Source organism: Mercenaria mercenaria, chromosome 3 (genome assembly GCF_021730395.1).
Source record: "Mercenaria mercenaria strain notata chromosome 3, MADL_Memer_1, whole genome shotgun sequence".
Taxonomy (NCBI): domain Eukaryota; kingdom Metazoa; phylum Mollusca; class Bivalvia; order Venerida; family Veneridae; genus Mercenaria; species Mercenaria mercenaria.
The window spans coordinates 25,942,488-25,967,278 of NC_069363.1; the positions used below are offsets into that span (position 1 = coordinate 25,942,488).

The following is a 24,791-nucleotide window of genomic DNA, read 5'->3' on the forward strand; positions in this document are numbered from 1 at the left end:
GCTCAAAATAAGGTTTGGGGTGGGGTTGGGGTAAGATATGGGGTAATTAGTTTGCATGTGTTCAAAAAGTATCAAACAAAATTTTAGCTACGAAAAGTAGTCGGAAATAGTTTGTAGCTAAAAGGTCAATCAGTATAAAAGGTTTTATGTGTTGTTTTCTTTACATGTGTGATGGTAATTTAATTCCTATTTCAGCCAATAGGGAGAAAATGATACAATACTTAGAAAACAAAAGAAATAATATATTTCTAGACACATTAAGACTGGTTTCATACATGTTCCACGTTTTTGTTACGAATTCCCAGCACATACGTCTGGCACTGTGGAGGATTATTTGAGATCTGAAGAAGGTCATCAACTTCTTCATATTCCCAATCAATGTGCGACATTGTTTGTTTTTTAAGTTTGTCGAAATTTCTCGCTAGATGCCGTTGTCTCTCAGAACGCATTCAAGAAATAAACTTTCAGGCTAAAACTTAGCATAACTCAGCAAGGATGGAATACTTGGAACAAATGAAAAAGCCGTTTTGACTTTATTGGTCAGAATATCTGACACTAGCTAACATTACATTTCGAACACACCTTGTAATGGATTTATTTGAAAAGTTTACATTTTGGGTTAACGGCGAGCACTCACACTTTTTAAAGATTATACTGAAACTCGTGGTAATTTACTGTAGGTTTTCAGACTGGTTTGAAATAAACGTTTAAGCCATACCATGCGCTTCAATGTACTGAAGATCTGTTGGATTAACGTCATAGCGAGAGTATACTTGTTTGAATAGTTCTTCGTGTTGTTCGCCAGATGGTGTAGTTATTGGTTGAACAGAACGTCCGTCCTGGTTTATTCCGGTTCTTACAACTCCCCAGATTTTGTTTTTATCTTGTAGTGCCTGTATAGAGGAGAACCGTTTGTTAAATATATTTTTGTTGATAACAATACTACAGTTTCCTTACCCTACTTTGAAACCAGGATTTATTTTCATTGAATGCGTTTCTATACGACACGGGCGTACATAGGTCGTAACATTTTACTATTAAAAGATATTAATCTGATATTTTGTATACATCTAATTTTATTCATGCGACATAAAAAATTCAATTATTAATAATATATAAATTGATTTAAATCATTTGCAAGCTGTAGACATTTAAATTTTGCTAGGATGGTGTTGCAGTGGTCATGACGACGGCGTCTTTGAATGTACATCTTAATAATTAAAGTTAAAGTCCAGGTTTCTAAACTTATCATCCATGGCTATTGTTCAATATTTTACAACGTGTATATGCATAGAATTATGAAAGCATTGTAAAGTAATTACAAAACAAATATTATTTGTTCTTGCACTGAAAACTTTTTCATTGCAAATGACGCTAATCAGAAAAAACGTCATGACCCTTGCATCATCTAGATTGTACATGCAAAATAAATAAACAAGAGTGCCAAGATGGCCCTAGGTCGCTCACCTGAGAAACACACCATAACAGTATAAACATGTTTGACCTAGTGATTTCATGGAAACAAATATTCTGGCCAATTTTCATTAGGACTGGACCAAAAATGCGGTCTCTTGAGTTTAAACAAGTATTGTCTTTGATATGACCTATTAACCTAGTTTTTGACCCCAGATGACCCGTATTCATTTTATCAAAGCAATCAAGGCAATCATTAATTTCATAACGATCAATTGGAAAATACAGCTTCTATCGCACACACAACGTTTATCTTTGATTTAACCTAGTGACCTACTTTTTGAACCAAGATGACCCATATTTGACCTATCTAGATTTCATCAAGGCAATCATTCTGACCAAATTTCATGAAGATCAATTGAAAAATACAGCCTCTATCGCATACACAAGGGTTTTCTATGATTTAACCTACTGACCTACTTTTTGAACCAAGATGACTCATATTCGAACTTGACCTAGATTTTATCAAGGTAACTATTCTGACCAAATTTTATGAAGATCAATTGAAAAATACAGCCTCTATCGCATACACAATGTTTTTCGTTGATTTGACCTTGTGACCTAGTTTTTAAACCCAGATGACCCATATTCAAAGTTTTTCCTAGATTTTATGAAGACAATCATTCTGACTAAATTTCATGAAGATCAATTGAAAAGTACAGCCTCTGTCACATACACAAGGTTTTCCTTTGATTTGACCTAGTGACCTAGTTTTTGACCCCAAGTAAGACACATTCTAAGATGATCTAGATTATATCAAGGCAATCATTCTGACCAAATTTCATGAAGATGAATTGAAAAATACAGCCTCTATCGCATACACAAGGTTTTTATTTGATTTGACCTAGTGACCTAGTTTTTGACCCCAGATGACCCATTTTCGTCTTTGGCCTAGATTTTATCAAGATAATCATTCTGACTAAAATTCATGAAGATCAATTGAGAAATACAGTCTCTATCGCATACACAAGGTTTTTCTTTGATTTGACCGAGTGACTTAGTTTTTTACCTCAGATGACCCATTTTCAAACTTGGCCTAGATTTTATCAAGGACATCATTCTGACCGAAGATCAGTTGAAAAATACAGCCTCTATCGCATACATAAGCTAAATGTTGACATACGACAGGCAGACAGACGACGGACGAAAGCTGGACATCGAGCGATCACAATAACTCACCTGAGCATTGCTCAGGTGAGCTAAAAAGAGCTATAATCTTTGCATCGCAACCCCTATTTCATTTTTAGAATGCATGTAAAACGTTTTTATGTGAAACACAATTCTGACTATCACTGTCTTACATTTTACATCATCATGAGAGTCATGCTGTGCTGAATAGTTCTAAAGGGTTTCTACTTTGATACTAGTTGAGCCTGTTAGTGAAAATAATGAATTAAGTAGAATATTGAAATACTTCAGCATGAAATACAGATTTTCTCAAAAGAGACATAATTATTTTGGCATCGTATCATTACTGGTTGAAACTTTTACTTTTCTTTTTTATTTACTTTTTCGGAAGTTAACGAAGTGTCGTTTAGTCTGTGAATATAATACCTTTTTAAGTGACTTAATGATGACAATACCACACCCTTCAGCTCGGGCGTAACCATCAGCTGAGTCACAAAACGTCTGGCACTGGCCGGTTTGTGACAAGATCTTGGCACGACTGAGTGTAATGAATACATCCGGACAAAGTAAACTATTCACACCACCACAAATAGCCATATCACAATCACCTATTGTAGATACATTACAGAAATATTTATTAAATTTGTGTTAGTCAAATGAATGGAAAACCGCGACAAGTAAACGCGTGTAGACATGTTGATTATTTCAGACCGGGTATAAACTACTTGCACTCATCAAATACTCGCCATTCATTTAATCAAACTTCAAGTAAAATATACTGAACAAAAGATAAAAGTTGCCATTAAGAATGAAATTTTTACGAGCGGGAAGCTAAGATGAACCTTACCTGATCTGATAGCTTCACTTGCAAGATTTATAGCCGTGATGGAAGAAGAACACGCTGTATCAACCACCATGCATGGACCGCGAAGATTATAAACATAAGACACACGTGATGCTATAATTGTAGTGCTCATCCCGGTGGCAGTGTAGTTTGTATCTTCATCATGGTCCAGATTTGACAAACTTTTATAGTCATCATTCATAGCACCTGAAAGTACGCGATTGAAAATATTTTGAATCATGATTTAAACATGACGTTGAATTATTCATTCATTTTCTGGATTGCATAAAACGAAAACTAGCCGGATGTTCCAGGCGAGCTGTGAACGAGGAATCAACTTCAAAAAAAAAAATTCAAACATCTATTTTTTTCACAACATTTCTCCGCATACGATGTCTTTAAGAACATATACACATTAATATGATTCAGAACTATTTTAAAAATTAAAAGTAAAAAATTACTAGGCTGCATAAGCAATAATACGAATAAGCGTACAATGAAAAAAGAAATTAATTGGTTGAAGGGTTTCATTGAAATTACGGAATTCCACTTCAAGACAACGAATATTTACTGGAAGTCGGAGTTCACGTAGCGAAATACACACCTATATCGACTTTCCATTGTTTCCAGCTACCAGAAGAAAAAATTCTGGACGATTATAGTACTAAGCTCGGAGTTTGCAAAGTGACTCGAATAAATTTTACTAATGTTAAAAAACTATAATGTTTTGCCTTCCAAGATACACTTAGGATAATCCTAGATTCAAGTTCAAACGAAAAGTGACTTAGCGCTTATCTAATGTTTATATTCCATCCGTTGATGTACACACTATACATTGGAAACGATTTTTTCGAACAAACAGCTTAAACTCACCAATGTAAACTCCAGTTTTTGTTCCTGATATGTGTTTCCTGGTGATACCACCGTCTTCCATCGCCATATGTGTACACTCCAAGACATACCGATGTTGAGGGTCAATGCGCACTGCTTCAGTATCGCTGATACCAAACAAACTGTTGTCCCATTCGTCATGCCTGTATAATATTATTGTCATCATCATCATCATCAGCAGCAGTAGCAACAATAACAACAACAACAGTAACAAAATGAGCAGCAGCAGCAATTTGAAAAGGAGCAAAATGAAATAACATAATAAAGGACAGTTTCGCATAGTAGAGGTATTGTTTAGCGTGGATAGTCGACTCAAGTCCCCATCTTGAATGTATGGAACAACAAGTTTCTTTTCGAGCAGGTATCATATTACCCCACCCCCTCCCTCCCCCCAGTAATGCTGGAAACAGTACCAACTTAGTAAATCACCCAGCACAAAAAACACTCGATATATCAGCCGTGAAAAGGAATTTGACCTGGACCGCTAGCGATGAAGTCCAGCATGGTAACCACTCCGCCACTGACTCTGCAGACGACTAAATCGTTAACGCTACATTAATACTTTAAATACTTTTAGAACAATACACACACAGCATAACTTTATTTTTGTTAGTGGCATGCACAGTGGGTAAAAGCGTGCGACTGTCCTCACGATCAGCTGCATAGCAGCAACATAGACGGAAATATTTTAAGTCAGTGATTTCCGGTATTCACCTACATAACCTTAAAATAGGAATTTCGCTTTACTAAGAATATCACTGACTCCTCAACTAAAAATAAACCGGTTCGAAACTCTGGATGTAGCATTTTAAGATTTTTAACAAAAAATCTGAGAGAAATTGTCGCTATGTTTAAGCATTCAAAGTTAATGCATAATAACTCTATAGAAGTCACGATGGGATAGAAAACAACAATTTTATATGCTATCATAGTCAGGACTTACTGTTCTGCTTTTGGTCGCAACTAAATTTTAATATTTAAATATTTTGTACATCAACAGGTAGCTATATAAGAAAATCCTGTGCTATCGTAAAACGCAAACGAGCAACATATAGAAGACTGGGTTTGATAGAGTCTGTTCAATGGGGGTAATGGAAAATAAAACACCCATATGCCCTCTAGCACAGGCTTAAGTGGAGCTCTAATAATTATACAAACATTGAACGGGCCCCATGACTCAAAGGACAAGAAATATAACAACACTGTGTCCAAGTACGGAAGATTTTTACAGTCATCTCACAGAGCTTTTAGCCCACTTTTGTGATAGTTGACAAAATCTATAAAAGCATAGAACGCAAACCATCAAAATAATTAAGAAGACTTAAGAATTTTGATTGTTTGTTCTTTAGGTGTTCTGGATAATGCGAAACCATTAACATACCATAGCATCGGCTTGTAACTTATCGAACCAGATATAACTTTATTCACCTATTAAGGAATCCAGCTTTCTTTCCATAATATTTTCCCGGTTCGTCCGGGTTATCGCTATAAAAGGCAGCATTGTTCCATCGTTCGGGTGGTATATCCACGACATGATTTTCTCCATTAACTAGCACTCTCCAGAATTCATCTATATTATCCGCACCAGGAAACCGACACCCAATTCCAATGACAGCTATATCAGTGTCTGTCTCCATACTAAAATACAATAGCAAAATAATTTTGAATATCAACATTTTTCTGTTGTTTGTTTTCAGTGAATTATTGGAAAATTTGAGTGCAACATATATCTGATCATTTCAGAAGTAAAACCACCAAATATAATTTATGTGCGTGAAATTAGCCAGAGTAGCCAGAGTTCAGCCAGAGTAGCCAGAGTTCAGCCAGAGTTTAGCCAGAGTAGCCAGAGAAGTCAAAACTCTGGTTACTCTGGCTAGCCAGAGTAGCCAGAGTTCAGCCAGAGAAGTCAAAACTCTGGTTACTCTGGCTGGCCAGAGTAGCCAGAGTTCAGCCAGAGTTCAGCCAGAGAAGTCATAACTCTGGTTACTCTGGCTGGCCAGAGTAGCCAGAGTTCAGCCAGAGTTCAGCCAGAGAAGTCATAACTCAGGTTACTCTGGCTGGCCAGAGTAGTCAGAGTTCAGTCAGAGTAGCCATAATTCTGGTTACTCTGGCTAGACAGAGTAGCCAGAGTTCAGCTGGAGTAGCCAGAACTCTGGTTAGTTACTCTGGCTGGCCAGAGTAGCCAGAGTTAAGCAAGAGTTCATCCAGTACCATGAACTCTGGTTACTCTGGCTGGCCAGAGTAGCCATAATTCAACCAGAGTAGGCAGAGTTTCTAGATTTTTAACATGTTCTGGCTACTCTGTTCAGCCAAAGTAGCAACAGTAGCCCGAGTCACCAGGATATCATTTGCTCTGGTCACTCTGGCTGTTTCTAATAGAGTAGCCAGAGTTCAGCCAGAGAAGCTAGAGTTTCTAGGATTTTAACATGTTCTGGCTACTCTGATCAGCCAGACTAGCCAGTGTAGCCAGAGTAACCAGGTACCATGTATTTTCAGTCTTAGCTAAGTTTAATTATGAAACTTAATATGTCATTTCTATCTAAATAGCGTATTTAAAACTGAATTTCAAGTTAATAACTATTTTCAAGTGGTTAATTAAAGTAGCTCTGGTTACTCTGGCTAGCCAGAGTTTCTAGGGTTTTAACATGTTCTGGCTACTCTGGTCAGCAAGAGTAGCCAGAGTAATCAGGTCCCGTGTTCGCAAAACATTTTCCATCTTAGCTGAATTCGATCTTGAAACTTAGTATGTTATTTCTTTCTAAATAGCATGTTTAAAACTGAATTTCAAGTTAATAACTATTTTCAGTTAGCTATTTATAGTAGCCAGAGAAGCCAGAACTCTGGTTACTCTGGCTGGCAAGAGTAGGCAGAGTTCAGCCAGAGTAGCCAGAAGTCTATTACTCTGGCTGGCCAGAGTAACCAGAGTTCAGCCAGAGTAACACGACTTTATTAGGATTTTAACATGTTCTGGCTACTCATACCAAAGCAGCGTAACATCAATGTTTGAAACTTAATGGCAGACACTAGAACATAGAAGAATACATGCATCCCGATTAATGTTATACAAATAACCATTAATCAAATCATTCACTTTCAGTTTTAATATTGCATATGCCATGTTTTTATGATTTACCTACATATCTGCGATATGTCACATGTTTAATTGTTAAGCGCCCTTGAACGTATATTTTATATTAAATGGGCGCTCAACAAATTTGGATTAGTAATAATAATAATAATAATAATGATAATAATCTCATATACTAAGTTTTTCTGCAATGGATGCAATATGGTGTTACAGTATTCTAACTGTGGGCGAACGTATGTTTTTAGGCTGTTTCTTTAATATTATTGTTATAAAATTGTACACATTTTTGTATAAATCTGAGAGTGTTACTAGCTTTTGAAGATGTAATATTTCAGTAAGTGTTTCAAAGTTAAGACATCACTAAGATATGAAGCATTTTCTGTAGTTTTTAGGTCTTGATTAAGTAATATATATGGTAAGATGATATATTTTTTTTGAGATTCCTATTACTTCACATTTATCAGGATTGAATTCCATAGACCAGTTACGTTCCCATTATTCTAATTTTGTCAAATCATCTTGAACTTTGTAAGAGTCTATTAACGAGTCTATGTTGAGGTATATGATAGTGTCATCAGCAAATAAGCGTATTCTGCCTTTAACAGAGTCAGGAAGGTCATTGATAAAATAAAGAAAGAGACAAGGACCCAACACTGAACCTTGAGGAATCCCCTGAAAGAACTGGTAAAGTGTGTGAGCCTTCAATTACTACAGATTGAGAACGGTTACTAAGGAAATTGAATCCAGGATAGAGAGATTCTATAGACACAAAGTTTCACGATTTTATAGAAAATCTTGTCGAAAGTTTTCTAGAAATCCATTACAATGAGACCTGTTTGTTTCCAGATTGGATATTGTCAAAAGTTCCTTCTTTATAGGATAATAGGTAAGCCTCACAGCTATGTTTGGAACGGAAGCTATATTGGAAAGGTGTGAGAAGATTGTTGACTATTTGGGTTCTCTCAGGGTTGGTTTTTTTGTGTTTTATGTATCAAGTGATTCATAAAACGGACTTCTGCCAGAGTAGCCAGAGTTTCTAAGGCTTTAACATGTTGCGAAATGACCCTTTTTTGTACCCTCAGGGTTTTTTAGTGTTTCATGTATCAAGTGCTTCAAAGAATAGTCTTATCATTTAGCAGTCCTATAACTGTTTAATCCGAACACAGTGAGTATCATTTCATACACATACACAAGTGATACCGAGTTAATACAACATGGAATGTTGATTGTCTGATGGCATAAGGTGACCACAATCAATTTTTGAATGGCATTTTGCGTTTTGATTTCATGCCACAGGTACTTACCTTTTTCCAAGGGTTTAGATGAAATACCGTTATTAAGCCGCTTTAAGTGTATGTGTTCACATGTCAACATTTCGTCAACTTCCACAACTTTAATAAGCAAATTTCAGGAATTGGTTGTTGTCAACATGTATGAAAAATTTATTCTCCAATTTCTTTATATTATCGTTATGTCTTCAAGTTAATTTATTTGGTACAAATTCAAGGCAAACACTGAAGTTAAATAAATACAAAACAAGAAGCCTTCAAATAAATATTCTTTATTTTTACACTCAAAGTTATATGGAATTCACTGAAATTGTTTATGATATCAGTATAAACTACAGGACATTTGTGGTCCTGAATCGCTTACCTGGACTTTGTGGGATATGACAGTCATAGTAAAAATTCACAATTTGTAATTGTCAACTCTAAATTCTGGGTATTCTGGAAATTTTAAACTTATATTGTATAAGATTAAAAGTATACTTGATAATCTACAGAGAGAGACTTATATAGCCCCGGGGGTGGTGATTCAATCAAGTTTGAAAGAACTGCAAACATGCAAACTATTTCAGCTCTTACTAGTACCCTTGTGGCTCTGAAAGATGTTTGCTATGTAAGTATATCATGTTTTTTTCTATGTAAAACTTATGTAGGATCCATTTTGACTCTTGGGTATTGGTTTGAACATGTAAAATATCTTTACTCTTGTCATTGCAATTCTTATGAGAAGATTTTAAAAGATTTTCCTGAAAGACTTTGCAAGCTCATTAGCACAAGCGGGGGCAATTTTGATATCAGGGGACATGATTTGCTCAATTTTAAGAGAGGCATTCACTAGGCCATGCTACATACAAAATATATATAGTCTGGGCCTAAAGGAAAATAAGACTATTTTATAGGATTTAATATATTACTCTATATGAAACTTATAGCCCCAAGGCAGATCCAATATGACCCCGAAGTCCATGATTTGAACAATTTTGAAAGAGATGTACTTGCCAATGCTTCTTGCAAAATACCTAAGCTCTGGGTCTTGCGATACTTGAGAAGATTTTTAAGGTTTCACAATACAAAATGGAATAAGTACCGAGTTCAGTCAAAGAGCCTGACTCAATCTGATAGACAAGACAAAAGTTGATCTTAAAACCTCACACAGTGACAAAAGCTAAAAAATTTAAGTATAGTGTATGAGGGTCACTCAATATATAATGGTAACTATTAAATATCATTTAATCTGACTTAGTTTTACCTATTAATTTTGTTCAGTAATGTAAATTGACTTTTCACCATTTTCACACTGTTACGTTCGGCGTTCCGTTTGGACAATCGTGACTTTTTATTTAATACTAAACCGCAATGCACGATGGTACGATGGCGAAAACGCGATGGCGCGATGACACGATTGATGAAACAACGATGGTACGATTGTAAAAACGCGATGGTACGATGCTTCAATCGCGATTTGCGATGTCGATGTAATATCGCGTTTCAATCATCGTACCATCGCGTTTTCAACATCGTACCATCGCGTTTTCACCATCATATCATCGCGTTTTCACCATCGTGCCATCGCGTTATCATCACCGTACCATCGTGGTTTCACCATCGTGCCATCGCGTTATCATCATCGTACCATCGTGGTTTCATCATCGTACCATAGCCTTCCAGTTAGAAATGCGTAGTCCCGTACACATTTTTTTTTGTCAACAATAGATAAATGTATCTAAATGTATTTTGAGAGAAGAAATTTACCATTTAGATTCTGTTGTTTTCCAAAATGTTCAGTGCTCTGTTCAATAAAACTGTAAAATTGCAATGTGAAAATGAGATTGTATCAAGCCTGTATTTTACTGAAACATGTATTGTACCACTGCGCATGACCTCCGGATGGTGACAATGCGATGGTACGATGATGAAAACACGATGGTACGATGACGAAAACACGACGGTGAAAACGCGATATTACATCGACATTTCACCATCGCGCCAGTGTTTTCACCATCATACAACCGTTGTTTCATCATCGTGCCATCGCGTTTTCGTCATTGTACCATTGTGCATCACGATTTAGTATTAGATAAAAAGTCATGACTGTCCAAACGGAACATCGTACTTATGGGGAAATATCTGTACTGTTTGTATGACAACGCTGTTTTCAAGGCATGCTCAAAACTGGACATTGACAAAATTTTTTAAAAAATTGTGCTCCATTAATCGTCGTGCCGTGCCGGGCTTAGCCTTTATTCGCCATGATGTAATTTTGACCCCAACATGGCAGGCACATATATGTCCGTTTCCGCCAGGGCTCAAACTCGCGACGGTCGGATTAGATGACAGACGCTCTAGTCACTGAGCTATGGAGGCGGAATTATTTAAACAAGGTTTCTCAAAAAGGTGCAACATCATACAAAATGGTATTTGCAATATATCAATTAGTAACTTGGTTTTAGCCATGGGCAACCGGAATGTAGCTATCGTGTGGATGGTTGACATCGTGTGTAATAAATAAGTTGCCAGGACCTGTATAAACTGTTAAAGGATATTCTAAGAACTTGTATCGGAAAATACCTTTTGACATGATACAGGCATATTACTAGTATAGTATAGCCTTGAATATCCGGACTCGCAATGTTTTTACGACTTCTTAGTTTTACATTAAGAGTCCTGAGAACAATGAATTTGGAAATGCATTGTATAAGCTTATAGAAAACTGTACAACCCGATTTGAGGTACGTTGAAACTAAAGTCATTTTTGAAGAAATTTGAAGGAATATCAAAATTTTGTTTTTGTATCTTAGTAGTCAATTTAATATTTTGTTAAAATATTTTCAAAAGTAGTGGATTGAAAACGTCCAAAATCCTGGACGCCTACCAGTTCAAAATAAATTAGATGTGGGCTGTAATATCAAATATCAATGCTGATATATTCTGCCACAGACCTTGCAGGCTACTTTGTATCATTACAATTACAGAAAAAGAAAACATACGTATAAGCATTATTTACAATGTATACTCAGCGTCACTGAAAAGTTACCACCTAATATATACCTCTTTACTATTTTATACAATATCGACGTCACTTTTTCATGGCCTGTGCGCGGTTTATTACTCACAGACCCTGTCTGATCATGTCTCCTAACCCATTTCATGACTGTCAGGTGAGAACAGCATATACGACGTGCAATTTCGCGACATGAAAGTTCGGCGTCAACCATGCCAATGGCCTGATGGCGTTGATCGTGCCTTAAACGTGGCATTCTTAGCAAGGATATTCTGGGTTTTTTGACGTATTCCTTTTAGTCTGTCGACTAACTTTTAAGTGCGATGAATGATTTGCGATAGAAAATTCGTACATGTCAACATTGCTGGAAAAAGTCATTTTGCAAGTGCAGCCCGTGCCTCAAATGGAGTTAATCGAATTTGACAAATCTTTACACCAGTGACGTCTCAGCTGCGTCAAAAATGTAGTCGTGTTATACCTTTAACACAGTCCAGTGCGGTTTTTAAAATATAAGGATCATTATGGTGGTAACTTTGAAAAAAAGTGACGCTGAGTATATATAAACAAACAGCCTTTGCATATACCCTGTTACTTTTTTTTTTTGGAAAGTGTCATTTTCTGTTTCGTGTTACTCTTAACTTTGTTCGAAAATCATGCCGTCTTACAGTTTCTTTGTTGTTGTTGTTGTTGTTGTTATTTTATATTTTTAGGCGTGTTTTAAAGACTTTCAATCTACCATAAATATATAGACCTGTCCGCTTTAATCTTTGTGAATTTCAGCCTTCATATACCACACACACAAACGCAACAGGTCTAACTTTTTATTTACATTATAATTATATACAACAGTTAGTGCAGCCTAATCATGTATAATATGATTTTTATGAAAAAGGGTCATACATTTTAAAAATGGCTCTAGTTAACATGTTTGTCTGTATTTTCTCTGGCTTTTCTGGCCAGCCAGAGTAACCAGAACCCGTGCGCATTTCAGTTATTACTGGTTACTCTGGCCAGCCAGAGTAGCCAGACTATGTGAAAATTATTAAACAGACTGTCCTGGTCAGCAACAGTAACCAGAGTTCTGATTAATCTGGCTACTCTGGCAACAGGTTTTACTGTATTTTCTTTGGCTATTTCTGATTAGCAGGGTAGCTTGTACCAATGGCCATCTCGAAAATTCTGGCTGTTCTGGCTAGCCAGAGTAGCCAGACCAAATGAAATCATGGTCACTCTGACTACTCTGGCTGACCAGACTAGCTAGAACATATTAAAATCCTAGAACGTCTGGCTACTCTGGCTGCAGTCTAAAAGATAATACAATTCTTTGAAGTCCGTTTTATGAATCACTTGATATATATAAAACACTCAAAAATCAAACCTGAGAGAACCAAAAGGGTCATTTCGCAATAGGTATTACAGTATTTTCTCTGGCTATTCGGGCTAGCCTAGGTAGCTAGAACCAATGGACATTTCGGAAATTCTGGCTGTTCTGCCTAACCAAAGTAGCCAGAGCAATTGACATCCTGGTTACTCGGCCACTCTGGCCAGCCAGAGCAACCAGGTTTCTGGCTACTCTGGCTGAACTCTGGATATTCTGGCCAGCCAGAGTAACCAGGACTGGCTACTCTGGCTGAACTCTGGCTACTCTGGCTAAACTCTGGCTGAACTCTGGCCAACTATAGTGACCAGAGTCCTGGCTACTCTGGCTACTCTAAATAGCCACTTGAAGATAGTTATTAACTTAAAATTCGGTTCTGAACATGCTATTTAGATAGAAATGACATATGAGTCGTGCCATGAGAAAACCAACATAGTGGGTTTGAGACCATAATGGATCCAGACCAGCCTGAGCGTTAGGATCCATACTGTTCGCTAACAGTTTCTCAAAGTCCAATACGCTTTAAAAGCAAACAACATGGAAGCTGACAAAACTGCACGTATGCGCAGCCTGGTCTGGATCCATGCTGGTCCCAAAGCCACTATGTTTGTTTTCTTATGGCACGGCTCAATTATTAAATTTCATAATCAAATTCAGCTAAGACTGAAAAACTTTTGTGAACATGGGACCTGGTTACTCTGGCTACTCTGGCTACTCTGGCTGACCAGATTTGCAAAAACATGTTAAAATCTTACAAACTCTGGCTTCTCTGGCCAGCCAAAGTAACCAGAGCAAAAGGAATCCTGGTGACTCGGGCTACTCTGGATACTCTGGCTGACCAGAGTAATCAGAACATGTTAAAATCCTAGAAACTCTTCCTACTATGGCTGAATTTTGGCTGAACTCTGGCTTCTCTGGCTGAACTCTGGCTACTCTGGCCAGACTGAGTTACAAGGGTTCTGGCTACTCTGGCTACTCTAGATTAACCAGATTTCTAGCTACTCTGGCTACTCTAAATAGCCACTAAAAATAGTAATTAACTTGAAATTCAGTTTAAACATGCTATTTAGATAGAAATTACATATCAAGTTTCATAATCAAATTCAGCTAAGACGGAAAATGTTTTGTGAACCAGGTTACTCTGCCTGCTCTTTAAATCATAGAAACTCTGGCTACTCTGGCCAGACTAACCAAAGCAAATAAAATCCAGGTGACTCGGGCTATTCTGGATACTATGGCTGACCAGAGTAGCCAGAACATTTTAACATCCTACAAACTCTGGCTTTTCTTGCTGAACTCTGGCTACTCTGACCAGCCAGGGTAACTAGAGTTCTGGCTACTCTGGCTGAACTCTGGCTACTCTGGCCAGCCAGAGTAACTAGAGTTCTGGCTACTCTGGCTGAACTCTGGCTACTCTGGCTGAACTCTGGCTACTCTGGCCAGCCAGAGTAACCACAGTTATGACTTCTCTGGCTGAACTCTGGCTACTCTGGCCAGCCAGAGAAACCAGAGTTTTGACTTCTCTGGCTAATCTGGCTAAACTCTGGCTGAACTCTGGCTACTCTGGCTGAACTCTGGCCGAACTCTGGCTGAACTCGGGCTACTCTGGCTGAACTCTGGCCGAACTCTGGCTGAACTCTGGCTACTCTGGCTGCTCTGGCTAATTTCACGCACATATATAATTTTACTATTTTCAATTAACTTAAATAATATGCACCCATATTTTGTAAGTAGTGGAGCAGTAAAAATCGTATCCTGTTAGTGATGAAATATGATCTAGATGAGATTTTGGCAGAATATTTGAAACGTTTCATGTTGTTATGTGCAAACAACATTGTTATTGTTTCTGATGCATGGATTTATATGAACAATATTGTGAAATGTGGAAACGCACACCAAATATCTCAAAAACTAAAATTTTAGGATTTTCAAATCACACTCAGCGTAAATTGTTTTATCTTTAAATGCTATTTTGGAAGTTGATGATGGGTACAGCCAATAATAGTTCTTTCTTTAAAGCTAATGGTCATATTTCCACGAAAGGATATACAGCTCTATTGTCATCAAAAAAGGCAAACGCATTGTGTCACCTATTGGTACGCTAAAAGAACGTTTTTCTAAAACACTCAAACCTACCTGTGGTAATAAAGATACTATAAAAAGTGGAACGAACAATTCAACACAGGATGATTTTAACTTTTGTTTACTGAACAATAATCATTTACAGAATTTTTCATTTTTTTCAGTTTGGGCGCCTCCGGTTCCGCCCCAGGCATTGCGTTTTGGATCGGACCGGGTGGCCATTGTAGAGAGGGTTGTCCCCCACCTATGGGATCTTGAGTTCGGGTTAAGACCGGGTGGCCGTTGTAGAAGGTGTCGGCCTAAGGGGGGGGGGGGGGGGGGGTGCAGCATAGTGGCTATTCCGGGAAAACTCTTGTTTACTCGTGAGCGGGTCTCACGTTGGTTTAGGCCATTTTCGGAATTTTGCATTGTTTTTAGTTTTGGCGCCCCCGGCTCCGCCCCAGACCTTGAGTTTTGGATCTTGAGTTTGGGTTGAGACCGGATGGCCGTTGTAGAGGGTGTAAGTTAGTTGGGGGCCAGCATACTGGCTATTCCAGGAAAACTTTTACTCGTGAGCGGGTCTCAAAGTTGGTTTTAGGCCATTTTCGGAATTTTTCATTTTTTTTCACTTTGGGCGCCCCCGGCTCCGCCCCAGACCTTGACTTTTGGATCGGACCGGACTGGCCATTGTTGAGAGGATTGTCCCCCACCAGGCACGGGTGGCCGCCATTCCAGGAAAATTCTTGTTTGGGAGAAACCCGGGTCAAGGTGTGAGGCGGGGTGGGTCGGGGTGGCCTAAAATCGTTCCAGCAGTTAATAGGAGGTTCCTATGGGATCTTGAGTTTGGGTTGAGACCGGGTGGCCGTTGTAGAAGGTGTCGGTCTATGTGGGCCAGCATAGTGGCTATTCCGGGAAAACTCTTGTTTACTCGTGAGCGGGTCTCAAAGTTGGTGGCCGCCATTCCGGGAAAACTCTTGTTTGGGAGAAACCCGGGTCGAGGTGTGAGGCTGGGGTGTGTCAGGGTGGCCTAAAATCGTTCCAGCAGTTAATAGGAGGTCCCTATGGGATCTTGAGTTTGGGTTGAGACCGGATGGCCATTATAGAGAGTGTCGGTCTGTGGGGTGTGGGGAGGGGGCGGGGGGGGGGATCAGCATAGTGGCTATTCCGGGAAAACTCTTGTTTACTCGTGAGCGGGTCTCAAAGTTGGTTTTAGGCCATTTTCGGAATTTTTCATTTTTTTTCAGTTTGGGCGCCCCCGGCCTTGAGTTTTGGATCGGACCGGGTGGCCATTGTAGAGGGTGGCCGCCATTCCGGGATTTCTCAGAAGTTATGTCACTTCCCTCTCGTTTATTCATATTCTTTTTTATTTCATGTTTTATATTATTTTTTTTAAGTGCTGTTTTAAAACAGACCCTGAGCGGTCATGTTTCAGGGGACACTGATTCTATGTTTTTGAGACAGCATAGGTCTTTCATATTTTATATTTCGGTTCATTCATATCATTCGGTTTTTGTTTCAAGCTAAAGTTTAAAATGATAGCGATTTAGTGGCTATATCCAGCCATAATATTCACGTTTTTTTTTTTAAATTTGAAAAACAAATACACATACTAACAAAAACTGTGGAAGTTTTTATCTGAGTGTTAAACATGAATATGGTGAAATGTTGACAAAATCTTAGCAATATATTCACTCTACACATATAGTTTTTTCAATGCGTTCATTCTGGCTTTGATGGAAAAAAATATATATCAGAAAATATATTTAAAGTGGGCAGTAGTTACATCTACTCCTTTTATGAACTACAAGTAAATATTTCATTGTTTGAAAATGATGAAAAACTGGATGCGAAATGAAATATTTTGCACACAAGCTGTTTGCCGTCAACGCTTAGAAAGCAAAGACGTGTCGTCAAGCGTAATGTTTGACGTTCCATTAGATGGCGCTCTATTACGCCTCCTTGACCTTAATATGAAACTAATAAAACCTAATAAATTCAGGAAATGTTTATATCATACAGTAAACAGATAAAACTGTTGAGTGAAATGTATGTACATGTATATAAATAAATGAAGAAGCTGGTCGTAGTCTAGAAACATCATTCACCTGCTGGCAGTAACATTTCCGTTCATCAACAGGTAGACGTTCATGGAACACAATTTTATATTCTTATTCAATGGAAATATAATATGCAGGTTTAACTCGTAATGATCTATCAGTACAATTTAAGCAACTACATGTATAAATAAAACAAGACAAAGTAGAATCTAAGTGCACCCTAGTTTATTTTTAGACCAGTAGAGGTAGTGAAAGGTGCAGAAAGGTCAAACTTGAACTATGAAAGTACAGCTTGTATTGAAATGAAACTAAAAACATAATTTGATATTTGAGCCGCGCCAAACGTCTGGTCAGGATCCATGCTGTTCACTTTCAAAGCCTATTGTAATTAGAGAAACGGTTAGCGAACAGCATGGATCCTGACCAGACTGTGCGGATGCGTAGGCTGGTCTGGTTACATGCTGTTCTCAAACCCACTATGTTGGTTTTCTCATGACACGGCTCATTTATCTATTTGATCCGTTTATCTTGTATGCAGTCCCTGCTTTGGTAATTGCTCCGCCTCCTAGAATGTGGGAAATCCATAGTAGGCGGAACAATGAATACTCATTAATTTTGAACTACTTCATGATTAAGTGGATCAGATTCTTCAGTTATGAAACAATATGAAAATAAGTTGGTTACTTTTTAGCTCACCTGAGCAATGCTCAGGTGAGTTTTTCTGATCGCTCGATGTCCAGCGTCCGTCGTCTGTCGTCTGTCGTCTGTCAACATTTAGCTTGTGTATGCGATAGAGGCTGTATTTTTCAATTAATCTTCATGAATATTGGTCAGAATGATAACCTTGATGAAATCTAGGCCGAGTTCGAAAATGGGTCATCTCGGGTCAAAAACTAGGTCACTAGGTCAAATCAAAGAAAAACCTTGTGTATGCGATAGAGGCTGTATTTTTCAATTAATCTTCATGAATATTGGTCAGAATGATAACCTTGATGAAATCTAGGCCAAGTTCGAAAATGGGTCATCTTGGGTCAAAAACTAGGTCACTAGGTCAAATCAAAGAAAAATCTTGTGCATGCGATAGAGGCTGTATTTTTTAATTGATCTTCATGAATATTGGTCAGAATGATTGCCTTGGTGAAATCTAGGCCAAGTTCGAAAATGGGTCATCTCGGGTCAAAAACTAGGTCACTAGGTCAAATCAAAGAAAAACCTTGTGTATGCGATAGAGGCTGTATTTTTCAATTGATCTTCATGAATATTGGTCAGAATGATAACCTTGATGAAATCTAGGCAGAGTTTGAAAATGGGTTATCTCGGGTCAAAAACTAGGTCACTAGGTCAAATCAAATAAAAACCTTGTGTATGCGATAGAGGCTGTATTTTTCATTTATTCTTCATGAATACTGGTCATAATGATTATCTTGATGAAATCTAGGCCGAGTTTGAAAATGAATCATCTCGGATTAAAAAGTAGGTCACTAGGTCAAATCAAAGAAAAACATTGTGTATGTGATAGAGGCTGTATTTTTCAATTGATCTTCATGAATATTGGTCAGAATGATTGCCTTGATGAAATCTAAGCCGAATTCGAAAATGGGTCATCTCGGGTCAAAAACTAGGTCACTAGGTCAAATCAAAGAAAAACCTTGTGTATACAATAGAGGCGGTATTTTTCAATTGATCTTCATGAATTTTGGTCAGAATGATTGCCTTGATGAAATCTAGGCCGAGTTCAAAAATTGGTCATCTGGGGTCAAAAACTAGGTCACTAGGTCAAATTAAGGAAAAACCTTGTGTATGCAATAGAGGCTGTATTTTTCAATTGATCTGCATGAAATTTGGTTAGAGTGATTGCCTTGATGAAATGTAGGTGGAGTTTGAATATGGGTTATCTGAGGTCAAAAACTAGGTCACTAGGTCAAATTAAAGAAAAATCTTGTGTATGCGATAGAGACTGTTTTTTTCAATTGATTTTTATGAAATTTGGTCAGGATGATTGCCTTAATGAAATCTAAGTCGAATTTGAATATGGGTCATCTGAGGTCAAAAACTAGGTCACTTGGTCAAATCAAAGAAAAAACTTGTGTATGTGATAGAGGCTGTATTTTTCAATTGATCTTCATGAATTTTGGTCAAAATGATTGGCTTGATAAAATCTAGGTCGAGTTTGAACATGGGTCATCTAGGGTCAAAAACTAGGTCATATCTAAGAAAATGCTTGTTTTATCGCAAGAGACCAATTTTTTGGTCCAATCTTAATGAAAATTGGTCAGAATATTTGTTTCCATGAAATCACTAGGTCAAACATGTTTTACACTGTTATGGTGTGTTTCTTAGGTGAGCGACCTAGGGCCATCTTGGCCCTCTTGTTTGAAAATCCCTCGTTTGTCATTGGATAAAAACGATGTTTGTATAGGTAAGAGGTTCTGAAGCCCGGTTATCAGAACTTCTTACCTACTTATTGGCAAATATGTGAGGGTGAAGAAATCTGACCTTCCTAATTAACCATGAAATTGCTGTTGTCGTCTTCAGAAGTAAGCTGAGTGCGAATTACGTCATTTATTTTGTCTGTAATTTTTGGTGCCAAAACAGATGTGAATGTCTAGCAAAATGGTGGACCGTTTTCAGTTTGGTTCAAAGGATTCTGCTGAGCAAAGAATTAAATGTTTAATTAAATATTTTCACACTTCATATCATAATATCAGTATGTCATTGCATTCCTGTAAAATACACCACAATAAATGAGTCTGATAAATAAATTGCCTTTATCACCTGATTGTGGTCTTATCATGACCTTCCCAATTAAACCTGTCAGTTAAAAATTACGAAATAAGAACCGGGTTCTTACTGAATTTTTGGGGAATCATGAAGAACACACCATTAAGAGGCAGTTTGCTAATAAGAACTATAAAGTGTAGTATCGTACAATCTTGAAGAATACATTGTATGCAATGTAGCAATGGTAAGTGTATAAGCGTGTAATTAGACTCCACCGAAAGAGGTTTAATTTTAAATCGGAAAATTGTTTCGCTACTCTTCGTGGTATAAAAGTAGCTAAATGCGTTTGCCATTTCTGCAAGACGCTGTCTTCAGGCAATCTTTTGAATTTCACATCTTCCATTAAATCATTTCATTTACAGTACGAGGCTGCTGTCTGTTTCTATTATTCGAACGGAGTTATCAGGTGCTTTTTATTCCTATTTTATTTCACAAATTCAATGACACTCTTGTGCCCGTATAATGATCGACATCCAAACTAAAAAAAGGCATAAAAACTTACTTTGCGGCATTCACTACGCTTCATATATTTTAAGATCATTTTTCCCACAGTATTGTATATACTTTATTTAGTATTATATTTGGTAAATCGTTTGAAGACTATTAAAACTTCCTTTCTATACTTGCGTGTCTGAATCAAGAAATGATATCTTAATATGTCAGCCTGACATATTAATATCAGCCTGACATAGCCTTCAGTGCTATACTTAGATTTTTAATCTTAACTACAGTCAAACTTGCTCGAGAGACCACAACCTTCACAATGCATCAATGACTCAGATAATAATCCTACCTTGCATTCATCCATACATCTGTATGACACAGCTTAGTGAAAAGTCATTTAAATATAATGTTTATTTTCATGGTAAATATTGAATAGTTTTTCTTATTTTTTATACATGATATATGATATGGTTCGAATAACATTATATCTAAATTTCAGATTAAATAATCGATCTGAATTTATTTTATTAGACTTACAACATTTTCTGATATCATACAATATGCATGTATCTTACAATATTCCGCCATTGAGAGAAGTTATTCCCGCACTAATTATCAATAGCTTGAAAGGTAGGACTATCTGCAGGAGCGGCTACATGGAAATTAAAAAACATTAAAACAACATGCTCAAAATGATCAATTCAATATGTTTTGGTCTTGCATATTATATATGAGCAACAAACATGAATTTTTCAATTGCTTTTCAAAATTTAAAAATTGGGTACTATCTCTATAATATGAGACCACTTGCATTAAGATATCTGAAATGCGCGCACCGAGTATGATACTGAAATATCTCACAAATATCGGCACATAATTATAACGTCGTGTCGTGTTTTTACGCTGTTGTCATATAACATACCTACTCGAAAATGAAAACTGAAGACATATTTGTCACACCCCATATAGCTCCCTTTGGATATAGCTTCCCGGGGAGCTGTATATATATATATATAGCTCCTTGGGACAGAGGAGTTGTATACGACAAACTCGAATATGACTCCTTGTACATGGAAAAATTAAAATACTATAACAGTACTGTTCGGGTAATAAAAACATGAATATTTGGCAGAGTGTCATTTTGATATACGATTTTCCACACCATTTGGGAGACAGGTGGGGATTTTATTTCTCGTGGCATTCATACGTATGAGCTAGAGAGCGAGAGTACGTAAGTACACAGTCCCGAAAACGGATATAGTTAGTCCAAGAATCGCCAACCTGTACAAGAAAATAATAACTGGCAATCTAAGTTAGAAACATGGGTTAAAATTTTGTATCTGGTCTAGCAAATATGACATTGAGTCCAAATACATACTTGATCATACTGTGACAGGCACTAATCTTCTGTACTATGATTAGAATTATCAAATTTGGAACAAATGTTAATTAGGTGTACCTGAAGATTTTAGTTTTTGTTTGTCGGACTTGACGAAATAAGGTAGTTGCCCCAAAGTTCCAAGACTGTCCAGAAATGTTGACAGGCAAATAGTGGTTTAGTACTAGTTATGACCCTTGCACCAGAATTAAGGCATCATGTTTGAAATATCTGACACTATCTGGTCTTTAAAAATGCGACATAACGAAATGTCCTAATAAATAAGCCACGTGGTCCATGTTGCAATAAAAACCCCGAGGAGCTATAATTATACGGAACAAAGCTACAGGTGTTCCAGTTACAGCTCCAGTTTAAGCAAGGGAGCTATATACGGAGAATATAGCTCCGCAGGAGCTATATACGAAAAGGTGCCCCGAATATAGCTCCCCGAGGAACTATATCTGAAGAGAGCTATATCTGATGTGACACATATTACTAAACCTAGATTAGACACTACTGGAAAGCCTGGTAATTCATACAGCTGAGGCAAACTGAAAGACGGAGACTAAAGATAATAAAAAAAAAAAACTACCGAGGCAAATGAGGCGGAAAAATGACCAATGCAAGTGCCTCGCTTGCCTCAATAGTCGCTACGGCCATGCTATATAGCAGTTTTCGCACAACCTATGCGCCCGTTAGTTTATATTCCAGTTTACACTGTCGCTGTCATTTGGTTCATGTTCTTGCGAAAGAAGTTTTATGTTATGGATACCTAAATAAAACGTGGCGCTTATCTGACTGAATGTTGATGTATTTTCTAAATTGATTCATTTTGACATTACAACAGAATGAAGTCTTGCAATCATGAGGTTTTGTTCTTAACACGTCTTTGAACATATCATTGCTAAAAAGTCACGATTATAGATCTACGTACAGCATCTCAAATTTCTCTCAAAAATATATGGCCACTTAAAAGTAAAGAACTTATATCAGACACACTTATTTATTGTTCGTAAGTATGGAATCTTCCCGTTTACACCTTTTTATATATAAATGTGTGACATTTTAGATTTTGATTAACTTATAAGTATAACTTTATGACAACATTTGATCTTTTAGATCTGACATGTGATACGCACCATTTATCCAAGTGCTGAAAAAATGTAATATTATTTTAAGAAGATTGACAAAATATATTATGTACTAAGTACATTAATTTTGTAATACATTTCTGTATTGTATTTGTATATGCATAAACTGTGTTGCTTCTTTCAAATTTTCGTTTCACGTCAGCCATGCTAAAAAGATTATACATGAACATATATACATTTACTCAACTGAAGATGTAAGAACCAAGCAAACATGACCATATGCCTTTAAATTAGCGTTTTAGAGTGACAATAATCGCAAATACGTTGGCTACTTCAAAACGCTTGTTTTTCTGTAACTATATTAACTAAAATGTACGCGAATCTTTTTAACGTCATTTATTTTTTTCCGAAATCGGTATCTTAAAAGTAACAAAAACATGTGTGAAATGCGGAAAAACGCACGAAATGGCACCCTCGAAAAAAATCATATATCAGTCCAGGCCCGTAGCCAGAGGTAAAAAAATAGGGAGGCATTTGGTAGGGGGCCCGGGGGCATGCTCCCCTGGATTTTTTGTCGAGGGTGATATATAATGATATGCTACAACTGAAATAAAAATTTTCAACATAGCACTTTATATTCTCCAAGAAATATAAATTAAAACAATATTTTTCTAAATAAATCTCTTAGATGCGCGGTGACCCCAACTTTTTTTATTTCCATTTTGAAGCATTTTTACGTGTCATTAAAGCTGCAAAATATTTTTAAAATCTTAACGTCAGCATTTCTTTTTGTAGATTTAAAAACGTTTATTCCATTAAAAATAATGTTGGTGGGGTAATAATGTCAGCATGTAAAAATGAAAGAGATTTGTTAGTGACATTTATCCTTATAATTATAATACTGATATCACCTTGTATTCATAGTATCCGATAAGACCTGAAATCCCTATAACATTTAGTGGGATATCATATTTTTATAAAGTACCCCATTATTTCATTTTTACAAAATTTCAGAAATGCTTAAACAGTGGGTGAAGAAAATGTCCTATAAAATTAAAACGAGTTCGGTGACCTGTGCTTTTTCTTCTCTTATATTTCTTAAAAGCTAGTGTTCTCCAAGCTCACAATGTATGAAAAAATTCTTAACGTTAGAAAAAAATATCCTACATCCTTAATTAAACCAATATATCATAGTGAAAATAATGGATAATTTCATTCCCTTAGTTTAAACACAGCCGTAAATTGATAAGACATCTTTGGATTATATGTATCGTACGAATTTTTGTTGCGTATTTATTTATCTATTACCACCATAGTTGTGTCAGAGATTGATATAAATGTTTACAAGATATTTAATGTTTGAGGTTTTCTGAGTATATATACAATTAAGCTAACTTGATACTTGTTAATTATTGGCAGCAAAACAAATTAAACAATTAAAACAATACCAGACAGTGATACAAAAACACTGATGTTTAACAATTTTCAAAATAGGAAGAAGTAAAGCTCTAACCTCACAAAATTTGATCATTTCTCCTTCCTGCGAATGGGACTCCAACTGATATGCCTTCTTCTCACCCACAGTTGTATTTAAAGCGTTTGCTTTCATCCTATTGGATAACGAAACGAAAATAGCGGAGGTGTAATTGTGTACTTGAAAGAGTCAGTAAGTTTACGCGCCACGTCATTTTGAGATCGAAAGTGAAAGTGAAAAGGTGAACAAAACTTATAAATCAGGGCGTAAGTTTTTTTTGTTCAATATATTGTGTTAATATCATGCACATGATTCGAAACCTATCAGAAAGTGCTACCCCCGGTACTAGGATTTCCCCCACGAAAGTTAAGATTGAGTGGAATTTATGAATTTATGACTTTCGAACTCCACTTACA

At 36.9% G+C, this 24,791-nt stretch overlaps 1 protein-coding gene across 1 annotated transcript in view; it reads right to left on the minus strand.

Annotated features, from left to right (window-relative positions):
* The window catches only part of LOC123525873 (uncharacterized), a 37,066-nt gene extending 12,496 nt beyond the window's left edge, over positions 1-24,570 (minus strand). Inside the window, exons 1-6 of the mRNA XM_053538044.1 lie at positions 24,415-24,570; positions 5,765-5,974; positions 4,319-4,479; positions 3,449-3,652; positions 3,028-3,209; positions 719-893 (exon numbers count right to left, since the gene is read on the minus strand). Of these exons, the coding sequence (XP_053394019.1) occupies positions 719-893; positions 3,028-3,209; positions 3,449-3,652; positions 4,319-4,479; positions 5,765-5,973 (931 nt within the window). The 5' untranslated portion in view covers position 5,974; positions 24,415-24,570. The remainder of the gene's footprint in view (positions 1-718; positions 894-3,027; positions 3,210-3,448; positions 3,653-4,318; positions 4,480-5,764; positions 5,975-24,414) is intronic.
* Between the last annotated feature and the right edge of the window lie 221 nt (positions 24,571-24,791).